The 18,926-nt window shown below is 35.0% G+C and overlaps 3 protein-coding genes across 3 annotated transcripts; 2 read left to right on the top strand and 1 right to left on the bottom strand.

The window, feature by feature from the left end:
* The first annotated feature begins 374 nt into the window (after positions 1 to 374).
* On the top strand, positions 375 to 6,247 carry LOC127968824 (WW domain-binding protein 2). The gene is made up of 8 exons (XM_052570185.1): positions 375 to 524; positions 1,653 to 1,761; positions 1,922 to 2,057; positions 2,958 to 3,050; positions 3,134 to 3,286; positions 3,934 to 4,038; positions 4,134 to 4,210; positions 5,107 to 6,247. Exons 1-8 carry the CDS (start codon positions 466 to 468, stop codon positions 5,152 to 5,154), a joined length of 780 nt encoding a protein of 259 aa, XP_052426145.1. The 5' UTR covers positions 375 to 465; the 3' UTR covers positions 5,155 to 6,247.
* LOC127968811 (tripartite motif-containing protein 65) lies at positions 6,187 to 12,796 on the bottom strand. The gene is made up of 7 exons (XM_052570169.1): positions 12,710 to 12,796; positions 11,480 to 11,913; positions 11,124 to 11,219; positions 10,498 to 10,725; positions 9,822 to 9,990; positions 8,964 to 9,053; positions 6,187 to 8,880 (listed from the first exon to the last, which is right to left on the bottom strand). Exons 2-7 carry the CDS (start codon positions 11,897 to 11,899, stop codon positions 8,336 to 8,338), a joined length of 1,548 nt encoding a protein of 515 aa, XP_052426129.1. The 5' UTR covers positions 11,900 to 11,913; positions 12,710 to 12,796; the 3' UTR covers positions 6,187 to 8,335.
* Positions 12,790 to 18,926, top strand: LOC127968818 (39S ribosomal protein L38, mitochondrial). The gene is made up of 9 exons (XM_052570179.1): positions 12,790 to 12,948; positions 13,888 to 14,073; positions 14,165 to 14,296; positions 14,865 to 15,067; positions 15,150 to 15,222; positions 16,019 to 16,064; positions 17,060 to 17,218; positions 18,380 to 18,516; positions 18,732 to 18,926. The coding sequence occupies exons 1-9, from the start codon at positions 12,864 to 12,866 to the stop codon at positions 18,866 to 18,868; spliced, it is 1,158 nt and encodes a 385-aa protein (XP_052426139.1). The 5' UTR covers positions 12,790 to 12,863; the 3' UTR covers positions 18,869 to 18,926.

Below are 18,926 nucleotides of genomic sequence, written 5' to 3'. Positions count from 1 at the left end.
TCTTAAAAAGTAGAATGATGGATTTCTGTTATTTTCCCTGTAATTTAATTAGCATATACTGATTTAATTGCATCAAATAAAATGTATATACAAAATAGAAATTGTTCCGAATATAAACAGAACAGTTCCATATAAAATAGTTACAATTCAATGCTAAAATATAAGATTTTAATGTAACCTTCTCTATTTAAATTAGTGTGTTGGCCATTTCAAGAATAATTTATGCAATTGTATAATCTTTTTGAAAATAATTCATCTCTCTGTTTTAGAAAAAAATATAATATTATGAGATTAAGACGATTCTTATTTGATAAGTATTTATTTGTTATTTTGAGAAGGATCGGGAAATATCTCAAACCCGCTCATGACGTCATCGGGGCCGTGGCCTATGGCGGAAGTGCAGGTGGATCTTCGAGTTGAGCTCAATAAATAAAATTAATATTAAAAAACTAACAGTAATCAAGCATGGCCCTCAACAACAATCATTCTGAATCTGGAGGAGTTATCATCAACAACAGCGAAAGGTAAAGTCGCGGAATCAGACTCTTTGATTATTATTGCCTTTATTATTTATTATTATTATTATTATTACTATTATATAAAGCTGGTACTGTCCTATTTCTGTTTACACGGATTTGTCCAAAACTTCCATATTGAATTAATTATTTTGTGTTATGTGTATTTCTGTTTCCATAATAAGAATAACATTGTCGCGTGGACCGTATATCACACCCATTTAATTTATTTGCACTGTTTTCAGACTAGTCTGCCTTTTATATGTTTATTTTAAGCAACATCTTGTTTACACACTGTAAATGTTAATGTAATCTTATTAAGCAACTGATAAACACAGACTGATGAGTCCAGCAATGACATCATATCTCTAACATATCAACAAACCAGTAACAATCATCGGTAATAACCAATAATCATACAAGTACCAAAATGAATTTGATACCCTCTGATACAGTCTTTTTTTTAAGTTCTATTCTGCATCTTTTCTACATTACATTATCTTTATTTACTCTAAAATAAATCTCGGTATGCATTTACTAAGCTATGTTATTCACACAAGAATGCTCCACAATGACAACAATACAATTTGTATTATTATTACTATTATTATTTCATAAATATTTTTCTTGTGTTTTAATATTATTATAGACTTTTTATTTAGAATCATTAATATTTTTATAGTGAATTATTACACCATTGTAGTCAAATGTTCTTAGTGCTACATCTTATAATTGCAATAATGATAAATATAATGTTTAATATATTATTTTCTGCTTATTATTATCATCATTATATTACGTTTTTATTTCTAACATTTTTATGTTATTTATATATAATGATTTACTGTAACACTACAGACAAACAGAACTAAAACTTATAATTATGTTATTAAATTACAAATAAATTTTAAAATAATTTATATTATTATAAATAATAATTAAAAAATGCTTATTGTTGTTGTTAGAGTTAGGGGCAGGGTTATTATAATATATATTATTATAGAAAATGCTCTTAAAACTAAAGCTTTATTTTATACTGATGTTCTTTAAAACTATAAACAGAAGTCTTCGTTCCTCGTCAGCTGTTCCTCGTTCATTATGTGTTGACTCTATTAAAGTGAATCTGTTTTCCCACAGTGTCTTGATGTCTTATGAGAATGTGGAGCTGGTGTTCAGTGATGCAGAACGCTTGCCAGAAGCCTTCAGAAAAAGCAAGAAGGGAAGCATCTACCTGACGCCTTACAGGGTACGTACTGTCCGTAACACAAGAGAAGGAGTTTGATAATCATCTTATCTTTGAGTGATGATGATGATGATGATAAGGACAGGGTCTCGTCTGTCTCCTGATTGCTCTTGTTCAGTGGTTTGTAAATAAACATGCTCATCATCTGTGGTTGGATGTTTAGATGATCTTCTTGACTAAAGGGAAGGACCCTCTGCAGTCGTTCATGATGCCGTTTTATCTTCTGAAGGGCTGTGAGGTCAAACAGCCGGTGCTCGGCGCCAACTACATCAACGGGACGATCAGCGCCGAGCCTGGAGGTAAAACACATAATGTTTATAATACAAATAATGCACAAATAATGCATACAAATAGACATACTACTGAAAATGATTATTGTGTCTGCTCACTTTTTAGTAATTCTTCAACAGATGTATATTGACATTTTTATTTTAGTCTATAATTCGATTAATTAATATCTTTGAATTGTTTATTTTAGAACTTTTTTCAGGGAATCATGCAAATAATTGCAACTGATTCAATAAGTTCATGTAATTCATTCGAAACTGTTGACAGGCCTTTATATCGCACATCGTTGGTGTTAATATAATAATACATACAATACGTAATATGTGACTCTGGGCCACAAAACCAGTCATAAGGGTCAATTTCGGGAAATTGAGATTCATGCATCATCTGAAAGCTGAATATATAAGCTTTTATTGATGTATGGTTTGTAAGGGAGGACAATATTTGGCCGAGAGAATCTGGAATCTTAAGGTGCAAAAAAATCTAAATATTGTGAAAATAATCTCAATCTAAAGTTGTCCAAATCAAGTTCTTAGCAATGCATGTTACTAATTAAACATTAAGTTTTTATATATTTACGGTAAGATGTTAAAAAAATATTTATTACAGATTTCTGGTATAAAAGAAAAATCAATAATTTTGTCCCATTCAATTTTTTTTGGCTATTGCTTCAAATATACCCCAGAATTAAGACTGCTGCATTTATATAATATTATGCATTAATGTAAAAAAACAATAATAATGGTGTTCAATTTTGTATTACATGTTAACATCTTGGACTTGAAGTACTCTGATCCGAATCATGATCCTCCTCAAGTTTTCATTTGAATAATCTGGTCCTTGGAAGAAAGTAACAATGCACTCGTTCATGGAGTTAAAATATACTCTGCATGTTTCCATCGCTGCTGCAGGCGGCTGGGAAGGCTCTGCAACCTTCAAGTTGATTTTTGTTGCCGGAGGAGCGATCGAGTTTGGACAGTACATGCTACAGGTGGCAGCACAGGGTACGTCTTTTTAAATGTATATAATGTTTTAGCATTAGATTTGATGTGGAAGCATTACCTTCAGTCGCTCTCTTTCATTTCAGCATCCAGAGGGCAACCAGTGACTGTCAATTACGGCTGTCCTCACATTGCAAACGGGGCGTACGCTTACCCTCCTCCTCCTCCGTCTGCTAACGGCATGTATTCGGCCGCTCCTCCTCCGCCTGGATACGCCTACCCTGGACCTCCACCTCCAGGTTCACTGCTACACAGTGCTGACATTTAACTCTTTCCTGTCTTTAAAAGAAAGCGCTTCCCTGCCATTGACGAGTTTTTACAGCTTTTCGTGTTTCCGCTGTTATACACTAGGGGGCGCTATTACGATACACATTTTCTTAACGAGTACAAAACCTCCCAAACAAAAAAAAAAACTGGACGGAGAAATGAGTGCTCTCTTATATTAACAGATGCATATGGGAAATAATGCGACCATCAGCAAGACACAGCATATAAATGAAAAATTCACAATGTTACAGAGTAAAATGCTGATCCAGGAAGTGGAATATGTCTGTGCAAGCTGTGTTTATGAAAACAATTTACTGGATTTATGCTTCGATAATCGTACTGAATATTATCCAGATGTAGTTTTTGATAAAAATGTGTTTTTTTGGATCAAAAAAGAATGCTTTAAGCTAGAATAAAAAATCTTTTTTGTTTAAATGTAGAGGCTCTGATCTTAATTTTGATGTATTGCATGTTCAAATATTCATGCAGCAGAATATACTGGAGTCCATCAAATTTTTACCAACTTGTGGTGACTTCAACTTTTTTTTTTTTTTATGCTGGTGGGGAAAGAGTTAAACTTGTATTCAGACACTGATCTGCTGTTATCTGTGTCCTCTAGGTGCATTTTACCCCAGCGCTCCTGGCTTTGATGGACCAGCAGCCTACATGCCTCCTCCGCCGTACACCGCTCCTCCGGACCCAGATCTGCCCAGAAGCGCCGCAGGTGTGAGCCACAACTGAGTTTTATACGTCAAGTCACTGTTTAACTGGTTAACTCAGGCAGCCTTTTATATAAACGGACTGTATTTGTTGTTCTAGCTGAAGCAAAAGCAGCTGAAGCTGCAGCGAGTTCCAGCGCGACTACGTTTGCTCCGACACGGGTCTACCTGCCCGAGGTCAGTTCACCGACTTCGTTTAACTTCCATCACCAGGTCCATCCTGTTAACCAAGTTTACTCTCTTAAATTCCAAATAAAACCAGGTTTAACCTGTTAACCCAATCCATATACAACAGTTCATGTGTAGCTAATTTAAACTTGTTCAAATCTATATATAAACTGGTCAAACTAGTTAACCGAGTGTTTCCTCTTAACCAAGTCCACGTTTAACCGGTTTACCAAGTCTATCCTGGTAACAAATTCCAAATAATCATCAGGTTCGACCTGCTAACCAAGTTACGTTATGAAAAAGTTCATGCATACTGTATTTTTCCGGACTATAAGTCACACTTTTTTTCATAGTTTGGCTGGTCCTGCGACTTATAGTCAGGTGCGACTTATTTATCAAAATTAATTTGACATGAACCAAGAGAAAACATTACCGTCTACAGCCTCCAGAGGGCGCTCTATGCTGCTCTGTTCTCCTGTAGTCTACACTGAAGACATGGGGCGCCCTCTCGTGGCTGGAGACGGTAATGTTTTCTCTTGGTGCTTGGTTCTAAAGAAATGCGACTTATATTCCAGTGCGATTTCTATGTTTTTTCCCTCGTCATGACGTAGTTTTGGAATGATGCGACGTATAGTCCGAAAAAATACTGTAGTTAACTGAAATCCTTATACTTATTAAAGTCCACCTACTGTGCATCGCAAATATTAACAAACATAATGTACCAAGATCCAAACAACTACATCCTGTAATATATCACCCAAGTTCGGCCTATTTACCAAGTTCATTTATTGTAAAGCTCATGCAACCTAGTTAAACACGTTAAAGAGTTTAATACAACCAGGTCGAACCTGTAGAGTTTCATCAAAGGCAAAAAGTAACTAGAGAATATTGTTTTTATTCTGAAGGACAAGCCTCCACCGTACTCTCCACCTGAAGACAAGAAGAACCAGTAGATGTGTCACATCCTCTCCTCTCTTCATCTCACCATCTCCAGTTAACACGACCTGGCCTGTGTAGAGGGACACGAGAGAGACACATTAATTAATTCACAGCTGGTGAACGAGAGGGAGCCGACTGTTAGCTTTCTAACCGACAGTAAATGATTGAGCTTTTCTAAATATGAAAATGAGTTTATTTAGGAGACATGTATGAGTGATTGTGTATAGATCGAGGTTTGAAGTATTTTGCTAGTTGCACAAGAGTTAACGTTGACGTTCACATTAATAGTGCTTTCAGTTGTTGTTCATTCTCGATTGCTGCATCTAACGTAATCTGAATGAAGAGCGTTGGTTGTTGCCACTCACCTGTTACTCAACACTCAAGCAGTCGCTTAAATCTTTGAAAAGAAACGCAAATCAAATGCGGACGCCCTTTACTAGACATTCTGTTGAATGCATGAGAAACGTAGAAAATAAAAAGTAGCTGAAAAAGTAAAAATATTTAGTTGAGTTTGTATCTTCGTCACATTTGAAGAAATATAGCATTCGATCAGTGAATGGGTGCCGTCAGAACGAGAGTCCCAACAGCTGATAAAAACATCACAATAATCCTCAAGTGCATTTTCAGCCATTATTCATATTTAGGTGAACTATTCCTCTAACTATAACATTTACATGCCACTGTACAAGTCTGTTTTATACAAGAGTTCTGGTTCTTGATTCTGATTGGACGTGCTGTTAGTCTGCTGTTGTTTCCACTTTGGCTTCTTTTGCAATCATTTTTATTGCAGGAGCAACAACCAAGTCATCAAATCAACTGAGCATTATCTACAATCACCTTCACGAACACTACATGAAGTACATCTGATGTATTTTGCAGTGTTTTTTAGTCCTGGCATCTGTCTCTGTTGCATGCAACTGTTAGATTAAAGATGCACTTTAACCCTACGTGCACCTTCAGTCTCTCGGACAGAGTTTATAGATTCTTTTTTTCCCCTTAATTTATTTAACTATACATTTAATCAGTTACGCATGGTCTTGACTGTATCTTGTTATTCAAAGTGTATTTTATTAAAGTAACCCTGTACAGGTGGAACAATGCATTTCATTTATGGACGTCTTTTGTCTTCATTATTCCCGATGTACATGATGACCAGGTTTCCGAAAGCAGACAAATGTCAAGATGAGTTCACATTCTTCGGTAAAAGTCTCTCAGGAAGTTCAAAATCATGTCAGTATTCCCAAAGGATGTGCTTTTCCAGCCCTGATGTCTTGTGCAAATTAAAATATTCAAACAATCTCCCAATATTAAGGACAATTCTAGGTTTTACTAGTTAGTGCATGAAGTCAGCTCAAAAAAGTGAGCTCAGACCGCCATTTCATAGAATTATGATCCCAAAATCAGATATAACGCACACAGTGTTTAAACTTTCACTGGCTCTTTATAGAAAGGCTATGTTCAGAATAGTGTACTAATAATATATCTGTAGCATGCATGACTTAAACTGTGCAGAGTGTGCAATAAAGTGCTATGGAAGCCTTTACCACGGAAAAAATAAAATAAAATAAAAAGGTATTGCAACTTTTTATGGTTTCTTGCAATTCTGAAAAAAAAAAAACATTCAATGAATAAAGAGTTTATTGTAGCATTTTGTTTTCCTTGCAATTGTGAGATTTTGTCTCAATTGTGAGTAAACAAGTAAGAATTGTAAAAAAAAAAAAAGAAAAAAAAAAATGCACCACTACCTTTTGGAAACGGGCTGCCATAAAGTGCACTATGCAATAGAGCACACTTAAAAAAAAAAAAAAAAAAAAAAAAAAACCTACATCCCACAATGCAACATGCTCATCCTTCCACTTAAAAAGTGATATATGAACTGGAAGCAATATAAGCACTGACTATTTTTAATATCTTCTTTTTTGACTAAAAATGCATTCATTTTGCAGGTTAAACACTTGCTAAATTAAATACGAAACATAGCATCACTGTTGCAGGGCTATGGTACATAACGTGAATTATGCAAGTACGCTATTCTGAACAAAGCCAATGACTAGATTAAGAGTATTACAGCATGAGATCTCATATTCACAGATGTCCATATCTGAAGAGTTAAAAGATCAATTTGATGAACATATCATCTGTTAAACTCTGTAAAAATAATCAAAATACTGCTAAAACTGATACAGTAGAAATACATTAAAAAAAAAACAACTGTAACAATAATCCTACAGCACAGAGAAACTGAAAAACATGATTCTCAATATTTTAAAGTAGCGCAATGATCATATCCCAAATATTAAAGCTCAAAATATGTAATTTCCATAGTAAAAAAACATATTTTACAGTCATCATTATGCAGATTGATCATAAACACAGCTAAAAGCTTCCTACCAGTGGCTGTCCTTCATAAAACATAACATCTATCACAGTTTTATCATAGGTAGAATGCAAAATATGTAAATTTAAATGTAAATTATGCAATATTTCAAACCTTTTACCAACAGGAGAAAATCAACCTGCTGCAACAGTTTAAATCAGCCCAATTCCATGCAAATATGAGGATCTGGCAACCCTGCATCCATGATTTAATACTCCACATCCCTGATTTGTGAAAACATTATTTTAAAACACTCATATGTGACCCGAGCACAAAACGAGTACAGTAAAAAAAATACATGTTATGGGTCAAAACTATTGATTTTTCTTTCATGTAAAAAAACTATTATGATAAAGTGAACATCATGTTCCATGAACATATTGAGTACATTTCCTACTGCAAAATATTTCATAATTTAATTTTTGATTAGGAATATGCATTGCTAAGAACTTCATTTGGACAACTTTCAATATTTCAATATTTGTTTGCACTCTCAGATTTTCAAATAGTTGCATCTCGGCCGAATATTCTCCTATCCGAACAAACCATTCATCAATGGAAAGATTATTTATTCAGCTTTTGTAGGGTGTATAAATCAGAAAAAAAAGTAAAAAGACCCTTATGACTGGTTTTGTGGTCCATGGTCATATATATATATATATATGAGCATCTGCATTTGTGCTTGCATGAAGTATATTTCCTTCCCCTACGCAGTTCTCCACAGACCAACCCGAACCATCCCAGACTGAATCCTGAGCTCATCAGATTTACTCAGGAACACCAGGACTAAATGATGGCATGATGTTGATCAAATCTGTTTAAGCTCGTGGTTCACAGAGTGTGATGGTGACGCCCTCCCCGATCCAGCAGGCCGGGAGCAGCGCTTGTGTAAAGGCGCAGTGGAAGGCGTGCAGCCGGATCTGTCCCTCGGCGTAGTACGTCAGCGTCCCGGCCTCGTAGTCCAGCAGCATCCCGATGCGCAGCGGCTGAGCGTTCGGCTGCAGCTGACTGGCGACGGACTCCTTGCATCCGGCGTGCCACGCGCTCAGCTGCCGCTCGTCCAGCTGGAGGCTCCACGACAGATCGTTCATCCCCACCATGCAGCGCTTGCCCTTCTCCTTGCGCGGGATGTTCGGGTACGTCACGCCCACATACGCCCAGGGTTTGGACACCTCCAGCTCCCAGTAGTGCTGGCCGTGAGTGAAGCTCTGGAAACACAACACCTGCCAGGTGTGGTCGAAGCGGGACTCATCATCCAGGACGGGGCGGGGCCCGGAGATCAGATGCTCCGCCCTCCTGTTCCCCTGGGTGAGCCGTAGGTGAGCGTTGGCAGTGCGGGGGTCAAAGGTCAGGTTGCAGCGGTCTAGATGAAGAGAAGAATTACATACTGTAAGAGACTGAGAATAATGAAGAACTGTAGTATTGTGTGATGTGATGCGAGCGTACATGCGTTCAGTCCCTCTCTCTCGGCTGGATTCGATGGGGTCGCAGGACTGGGGACGACAGCCAGAACTGGCCTCTTATCTTGAGGAGAGTCTGCGAGAACGACAGAGAAAACCAGACATAGATAAAACAGGATTTAAAGAATCATTATTTAGTTCCACTGCAATGATTATGATTGGCTGAATAAAATACAAATACATTTAATATATTACATTTTTATTTATATTAAAATAAATAAATACTGTTAAAAACATAATTCATCTTTTATATATAAACACATTTATTAAAAATTACTTTGAAAATTGTCACAACAAGGACCATTATTTTTCAGTTTTTTCCCTTCATGGCTTTTTCAATATATGCTTATATATATATATATATGTTGTTATTGATCAAATAAATAAATAATACTGTGATATGCTGACTTGCTGAACAGATATGAATAAAACTGTACTTTTAGACAAAAAAAAAAAAATCATAAACTCTGTTTTAAAATATTATTAAACTTTGATGACGTTTTATATAAATGAATACATTTAAGTTAATCAAATTTTCTGATAGGTCTACCATACTACTACTTTTGAAAATTGACAAAAAAGGATGATTATGTTTGTAATTTTAATCACTACGATTTCATTAAACAGTGGATTTATTTTGATATATGTGAGCACAAAAACGGTCTTAAGTTGCTGGGTATATTTTTAGCAATAGCCAGAAATACATTGTATGGGTCAAAGTTTTGCAAAAAGCCAAATGCCTGTGCCCTGACTCAAGGGAATTATAAAAGAGCAGCTAATAAGTCTGAAACGGGTGTGAATTTAGCATCAGAGAGTCATTAAACGGACCGTGAACGTTCCTCACCCTCTTTATCCTGTCCTGCTGACACCTGAACGGCTCTCTCCAGATCCTCACACACCAGCTTGGACACACGGGACAGGATTTCAGTGACGGGCATCAGCTTCTCCTGTACGCTCACATGCACCTCCACAGGAACATTAGTGAAGTGTGGGACCTCTATGAGCCTGGAGTCCTGCATCAGCACACAGACACAGACATTACACAAACATAACACCTGTTTACATCCGGGACAACAATAAACAATAATATTTTCCCCCAAAAAACTACTTTGCATCATCAAAAGAAAAGCATTTTTTCTATAATAACTGGAATTAATTAAAAAATAAATTTTAAAAGATAATGGGGACTTTTTTTTTTTTTTTTTTTTGTAATACTCATTTCTCAAAATAAATAGCATTACATTTTATTTTATAAAAAAATACAACTTTAGCATTTTAAATAAAACAATTAAGATATAAATAAAATAAACTGAAATAAAATAAAATTAATTGAAATAAAAACTAATTAAATAAGCTGAAATAAAATAAAATACGATAAAGAATAATAAATTAAATTGAATAAAATTAAATTGAAATAATAAATTAAAAATAAAATAAAGATAAAAAAATAATTGAAATAAAAAAAAATTAAGATAGAAAAAAAAAATGAAATAAAATTAAAAAATAAAAGAAAACAAGACCTTGATGAGCTGGCAGGAAGGGAGGGAACACAGGTTTCTGATCTCCTCCTGAAGGGCTGTGAGCTGCGTCGCTCTCTCCTCCAGTGCATCCAGCCGCTCCTGAGCCTGCAACAGAGTCACTTCCTGCTGTTCCAGAAAAAGCTCTGTCATTTCCTGTTTGTCTGTCAGCACCTTTATCAGCTGTGAGAACTTGGTGTTCACCCACTGAGACGTCTGCTGTAGTGACACCTGACAGAGCAGAGCGAGAACAACATGCCTAACTCATTAAACATCCTTCAAGACTATACACTGCCTGGCCAAAAACAAGTCGCCGACTGGATTAAAGAAGCACAAACTTAAGATTGTGTATCAAGGCCAGGCGTTGTATTATTGGTATGGTTCAGTTCTAAAAAAAAAAAAAAGAAAAAATTTTTTTTTTTTAAATGGCAATACATATTTTTCATGTCAGTTCCACTAAATAATATCACCATTAGCAAATGCTGAAATTAAGATTAATAAATAAATAAAAAAAAATAATAACAATAAATAAATACGCTGCATGTATATCCAAATCCATTAAATACATGAACTGAAAATGTGTTTAGATGAAGTTCTAATGGCTAAAGTAATGATAGCACACGTCTTGCCTTCGCCGTCTCCATGTTCTCCATCAGCTCCTGGCGGTTTCTCTCAATAGTTTCCTGGTGTTTCTTAAATTCTGCACTCTTTTTCTTCAATTCTGCCTGAACAGAATCCATTAAATTTGTAAAAAAAAAAAAAAAAAAAAAAAGTCAGCTGAGACACATACAGGTTGAACATCACAAAATATGTTTATATGTTTCGCTCTAAAATGAAAGAAAGAAAAATATATGCATATATTGCATTGAAAATATAGCATTGTGACATTTTCGAAATTACACATTATTTTCTCCTTAAACTCCCATTACTGTAATGCAATATACTACTTAAACTATACGGTATTTATATGTCAATGCAATATTACCACTCTATTCTTCCGTTCTTCTTCCACCAAAATCGTATCGTGGTCCTTGCACTGGTTCACAGAGCACTCGTAGCAAACACACATGCTGTCGCTCCTGCAGTAGATGACCAGAGGCTTCTGGTGCCGCTCACAGATCTGCTCCGGATCCAGATCCCGATCCGTGTGGACCGAGGCTCCTGCGCTCACATCCGTCTTAACCGGACTGTGTGTGCTGATCTCCGTTATCATCGACAGAGACACGTTTCGATTCAGCTCAGGCTTTGTTTCAAAGGATTTTTTACAACAAGGACAGTAGAAGTCTTTGTCCTTCCTATCCCAAAATCTGAGGATGCAGGCCTTGCAGAAGGTGTGACCGCATGGGATGGTCACAGGGTATTTAAATGGATAGAAGCATATTATGCACTGGACATGATCATCCATTATAGATCTAGAACCTGAAATGATCAAATAAAAATGCAACAGCGTTAATGGCCTGGTAAACGGACCGACCGACCGACAAGGCTGCTCTTCATCGACTTTAGTTCAGCTTTTAATACAATAAGGCCGAACATACTCCTGCGGAAATTGTGCAGGGAGGAGATTGGACTACTGTCAGGGTGGTGTAAAAAGCATAACCTGGCTCTTAACATAAAAAAACAACAACAACAACATCACTGCCCCAGAGGCTCATGATAAACTTAAATTGTGCAATCCACAGTGTGCTGATGTATGGGCTGCTAGTTACTCCTTTTTCTCTACCCTATACACTGTATTCCTTACCAATGTCGTATTGTGCTGTTGACATAATGGCTGATAATACTGGTCTTTATTATGCCACTGTTGTTAATGTCATTCCTACGCATTTGCACTTATGAAATTGCACTGTCGATTGATGCTCTAATGTAATGTCGTTGTTCTACAGCAATGACAATAAATTATTATTATTATAGACAGACAGACAGACAGACAGACAGACAGATAGACAGATAGATAGATAGATAGATAGATAGATAGATAGATAGATAGATAGATAGATAGATAGATAGATTATATAACGATCTATAAGCTATAAAACGAGTTAAATAATTTGATGAATTATAGTCATTAGCAATTATTCGTTGAATTCATTTGGTGAAAACATCGAGACAGTATATAAACAAACTCCACCTGACCTTACATAACTAAACATCTATGTTTAAAATGAAAGCAGAACATTAACTCCTTTTCCGCAAAACTCACAGGAATATTTACCTATCAGATGTGTAGAAACGTGAAATCATCCAGAATCCTGCGCTCTGGATTTCTCTCAGGCGAATCTCGTCGCCTTCTATACGCAAGAACGCACAGACGTGATGACGTGCCACGCACGTTACGTCGCGCTTCTTGTGTTTTGGAGCGGTTCATCATGGCGCTGCGCGGCGCGGCGCGTGTTCTGTTGCGGGCGGCGGATGCGGGGCTGAAGCATCACGCGAGGGGTCTCCGGTTCACCGGTGAGCGTTGCTGCACGATATTACCGTGAAAAACTGCGCTGATAATGAGTTCAATAATCAGTAGAGCCACTGCTGTGCGTGCATGCGTGCGCGCGAACCTTCTGCTTACAATGACCTTTAAATGTACTTAATATATTTACCTGTCTCATTCTAGTTATTATAATCCATAAATAGATCATTTATTTATAAGTCTGCATTTTCATTCTGTCCTTTCTCTGTTTCTCTTGTCTTTCTGAAGCACTTTTAGTTACTGCTTGTTTTAAACGTGCTTTAAATGAAGGTGCCATTATCATTGTTTATTATAAGTATTACTTTTATATTAAAGCATTGTAATATTTATTTTTCTTATGTTACAGCATTATAAATAGTTATTGTTGCTTTATTATTCTGTTAATATTAAAGCAATATTATTATTTCCATTAGTGTTTACATTGTTACTGCATTTATTATAAAAAAGCATACATATTACAACAGTATAATTATGTTTGTTAATTAATTATGATTTATTTTAAAGCAATTATTATTATTACTACATTTACACTACAACATTTTTAAGGTTGTTTTATAATTATATTAAATGTTATCATAAGGTTTATTATTATTATTAAATGTATATGGCTACATTATTATTAGTGTTATTACTATTATTTTATTATTGTTGTTTATCATTATTAACAATATAATTATTTTATATTAAAACAACATATTATTCATATTTTATTTGTATAGCATTTATAAAAATACAATAATAAATATTTTATTATATTTATTACAGTTGTTTTAGTTTTAATTATTTTTTATAACAACATTCTATTATAATTGTATTGTATAAATATTTGTTAAACATTATCATAATTATCAAATTGCATGATTATCACATTCATAGATTATATTATATTTTTGTTGTTGTTTTTCTACTAATAATAACTACTTCTGTAGCTGTTCTGGGTCACCGGTCTCCTCCTCAGGGTCCGATGCCCAATGAAGACATTGACTGGACTCGACTGGACTCTCTGGAGAAATACCGCAGTTACACTCGCTACGTGAGATCGGCAGAGGAGGCCGACCGCAAGGATGTTTGGTGGAAGACCTACAGGAAATACAGAGAGGAGGAGAAGGAAGAAGGTAACTCATCGCTGATGGATACACACTCATGCATAGCTCTTATATTCACAAGAGCTGGAATATCGAGAGTGTTGATTGTCTTTGCGCGCAGCTGTTGAACCGGTCAACATCGGACTCCAGTATCAGCGTCCATCCAGGAAGACAGAGGTGAAGGAGAGGAAGAAGGTGATGCTGGAGAACAAAAAGAACCCAGAGATGGAAAGAGACAATCGACTGCGAACATGTAAGAGAGGAAGCAGAGCAGCTTAATCAAAACCAGAAATTGCTTATTAGTATTAATTCTCATTGCTCGTGTGAAACCATACAGTCAGTGTTTGTTTTATGCTTCTGTTTTATTTTGTGACGCATTATGAGATGCATTTTATATATGAAAAATACCGTGCAACTATATTTTTATTATGAAGAATCCAGTGTAAAAAAAGACTGTTTATTATTGATGCTGAATGTGTTTAATCATGCAGCAAATACAGAGACTCATTAATGTTATCAAAGTTTCATAGAATTAAATTAAAACCTTATTAGAGATGTGATTGTGATATTTTAAGCACATTTTCCAGCCAGAGTTGTTGTTAAAATCAGCATAAATAAATACTATCCTGGTGTATATATAAAAAGTACATTACAATTGTTATTTTTTGCATAATAAAAATACCATGTAAATTAAGTGATAATGATTAACTTTAAGCGTGAATATAAATTTGTAGGTTTAGTGGTACGGAAACGTCATACTGTGAATCATCAGGCATCAATAGGACATTAAATATAACGTTTTCTTATTTTCTGGCTTCCAGTCCGCATTCCCCTCGACAGAGTAAAGACACAATGGGAACAGACAAACGGACCGTACCACATTAAGAGACTCGCCGAACACTACGGGGTCTACAAGGACCTCTTCCCCATGGCGTACTTTGTGCCGCGGGTCATGCTGCGTGTGCTGTACGGAGAGGACAGCAGCGCAGCGGTGCATTATGGGAATCACTTAACACCGAGTCAGGTGAGGACTCTAAACTCGTGACTGTTTCTGTTGGAAATCAAGAAAACAGACTCTGATTTGTCCTGTTTGTGTGAATCCTCAGGCAGCACGAGCACCTCAGGTACATTTTGAAGCAGAAGAAACTTCTCTCTGGACGCTGTTGTTAACCAGCCCAGGTACAGAAAAATATTTACAGTAAATGCATTTTTCTTAATCTAATGTCATCTGTGATACATAAACCAGTTAATGCAATGACGGTATTTAAAAAAAAAGAAAAGTTTATCCAAATACATTTAACTTTGTAATTATATTTAAATAATTGTTTTATTTATTAATTTAATAATATAATCTAAAAAAAAAATCTTAGATAAATTACATGGATTTTTATAATTATATTTGATAATTTATCATAAATAATAATAAAAATAATTATATATATAGTTTAATTGTTTTAAGTAATATTTTTGTTCATTCTTTTATATATATGAAATAATTACCAAAACAAAATATATATAGAATAAGATAAATTAGATAAATTATATGAAATATATAACTATATATTGTTAATATATTAATATAATTAATGTATTGAAATGTATGTTTATGTGTTTGCGTTTGTGTATATAAACATATACACACACACATGAATATATATATTTAGTAAAATATAATATAATAATAATATATATAATATAATATTTATATGTATACATTTTTTATTTGATGCTTTGAAACAATGTGTATTGTAAAAAGCACTATATAAATTAGTTACTTGACTATTTATTTTAAGCATATTTATATAAATATAAATAATTATTTATTTTAAATTGAATCAAAATATATTAACAGTACGGAATTATTTTCTTCTTCAAGTGGTCAAAGCTTTTTGGTCATTTGGCCTTAAGAAATGTCAAGTTAGCATTTTGTCCACTAGATGGTGATGAAGTGACATGAACTGAGTCTGTTTCACAGATGAACATCTGCTGGATGGTGAGCAGGAGTATCTTCACTGGCTAGTGTGAGTATCTTTATCCTCTATCACTTCACACTTTACAAAGCTCACATTCCAACAAGAACCGATTCCATAAATCTGACGTAGAGGAGGACATCTGGAGATCATAATGCTCAAAACCACCACGTCATCTTAACCTCATCCTCTGTCTGAACTTTGGAAAAGCCTGGCCTGAAAAAGACTAGTTTGACAAAGTACGTCAGGGTTTCTGCAGGATATTTAAGCTCAAATGTAAGACTTTTTAAGACCTGAACACAACATTTATATCATACGAGTGGGGTATAATGTCTACAGTCAAAGTACCAAAAAAAAACATAAAATTACTGTATAAAAAGCATAATTTACAGTTCAGATACAAGTTTTCACAAAACCAAGTTTTATAAAATTATAAACCTCAAAAAGTCAAAAGCATTGATTAATAAATTATTTGGCTGTTTTAATTTTCTTAAATTTTGTTGTTGTTGGAGAAATAGTGCAAAAACAGGAAATACGGTGTCTTAAACGTAATCTTTTAATACGAGCTACTTTTTAAGTTTATGTAACTGTTGTATAAAATCAATATAACATTTGCAATCATGCTTTTGGAGAGAAAATTATATAAATATACTTTTTCTGCTCCCTATCTTAAATTATGTGACAATTCTAAATGCATATTAATAGACTGATTAATGCATGCAGTAAAATAATGCACTGAATGCATGCACGTGCACTGGTATAACCTACTAGACTTCATCAGCTAATGTATGCATGCAGTCTGTAGGTGTGTTCTGTTTGCTTTTCAAGATTTACTAATAATATCAAATCGCACATCATTAAAACTACCATGCATATCACACACCCCTAAGTTTCGATTTTTATAATGTGCTGTTTTAGCAGTCCACCAGTTCACATTTAAAGCTCTGCGTGTTTGCAGGACCAAAACACAAAACTCTGTAAAAAACAACAGTTTTTAAGACCCTGTGGAAACCCCAGTGCATGATGATATCTGTTTCTGATTGCAGTGGGAATATCCCTGGAAATTCTGTGTCATCAGGGCAGGAGCTCTCCCATTACATCAGTCCATTTCCAGCCAGAGGAACAGGATTTCAAAGATACATCTACATCCTTTTTAAACAGGAACATCCGGTTGATTTCAGCTCAGACCTCAGGTCTTCCCCATGGTCAGTAGCTCCAGACTCACTCTTGACAGTAATAATAAGGTCATGATCATTTAAAGGGATTATGCACATCCCTCTGGATGTAATTACGGAATAAAGCCAAACAAGCTAATTGGCAGCCTGATGAGAAGCAGACCTCTGTCGTATTTATTTAGCGTTAACAATCATCACATGAGATGTCTATGTATCTCTTTTTTCTTTCTTTCTGAAAGTTCCAAGGCATTGCATTTATTTCAAATAGAATCTTTTGTAACATTATAATCAATTTCAACTTGCTGAAGCATTACTTTCCATGAAACGCATACAGCCCAATTTTTATTTCTGCATAAATATTAAACAGCACAACTGTTTTCAACATTGATATTAATCAGAAATATTTATTGAGCAGCAAATCAGTATATTATTCTAATTTCTGAAGATCGTGTGACACTGAAGACTGGAGGAATGATGCTGAAAATACAGCTGTGCATCAGAAATAAATAGGAAATACTTTTTTTATCACAGAAATAAATCACTTAAAATATATTTAAAATATATTAAAATAGAAAAATAGTTATTTTAATTTGCAATAAAATTTTACAATATTACTGTTAGTTTTTTTGATCACATATAGATGCATCCTTGATGATTAGAAGAGGCTTTGTTAAAAACATAATTACTAAAACAGCTAATTTTTTTGAAATTAATTTTTTTTTTTTTTTATGAAGTAATAAGAACTGGAGGGTAAATGTGATAAACTGTCATGAAAATAATATCACAATTAAATAATGGCTTTTTCTTGAAGTACAATGTATTTATTTCTTGAGATTTTGGGGGTGTAATTTGATCTGGACATGTCTTTCACAGATTTTATGAGATCCACGGTCCATTACTTTCTTTGTTTCCTTCAACAAAAAGATTTTAGATTCGATTTATTAGCAATGTCTCATTTCGAAACCATTGCATTTCCAAGATAGTTTTTATTCAAATGCATACGTCAATGAGAACATGTCATTTCAGAAAATAAACCACTACTTTACACAATCAGAATTCCAGCTTGCCACATAAAGGTCAGCTTTACAATGGATGCTTTTCTTTGAGATGAGACATTGCACACGGCCAGAACATGCAGCATAGCTTTCATAATGAGACACGAAATACGTATTCTTTCTCTCATATTTACAGCTACTGTCTGAAGGAACGGACTTTCCGGACATTAGACTTCTACAGGAAGCACCAAGATATAATAACTCCAGCCGGCCTCTCTTTTTTCCAGTGCCAGTGGGATCAGTCTGTTTCTCACACCTTTCACACGCTACTGAGTGAGTAACAAGATATAGACGTGCAAGAACAACTTCCCTTTCTGTACGATGAACAGATTTTCTGGAATGTCTTTAACATTCTATTTATAGCTAGTTTCTGCTTCTTAAAAAAGTATTATCACTTTTGGTTTGTAGAAAATCTGTTATCAGTCTTAACACACACGATCTTGAAAAAAAAAAGTTTGTTCATGTTATGCTTTATATATATCTCACAGATATGAGGGAGCCTGTGTTTGAGTATGACAGACCTCCGGTGTATCACCCACCACAGAAGAAATACCCTCACGGACAGCCTCTCAGATACCTGGACCGCTACAGAGATGGAGCCCAAAACACCTTCGGCATTTATTAAACATGCATCTATCATGATCACAGCAGGGCTTTTGTGTGGAATAAACTACATGTTATCA

Source organism: Carassius gibelio, chromosome B12 (assembly GCF_023724105.1).
Source record: "Carassius gibelio isolate Cgi1373 ecotype wild population from Czech Republic chromosome B12, carGib1.2-hapl.c, whole genome shotgun sequence".
Classification (NCBI taxonomy): Eukaryota; Metazoa; Chordata; class Actinopteri; order Cypriniformes; family Cyprinidae; genus Carassius; species Carassius gibelio.
This window is presented reverse-complemented; position numbering and strand designations above follow the sequence as displayed.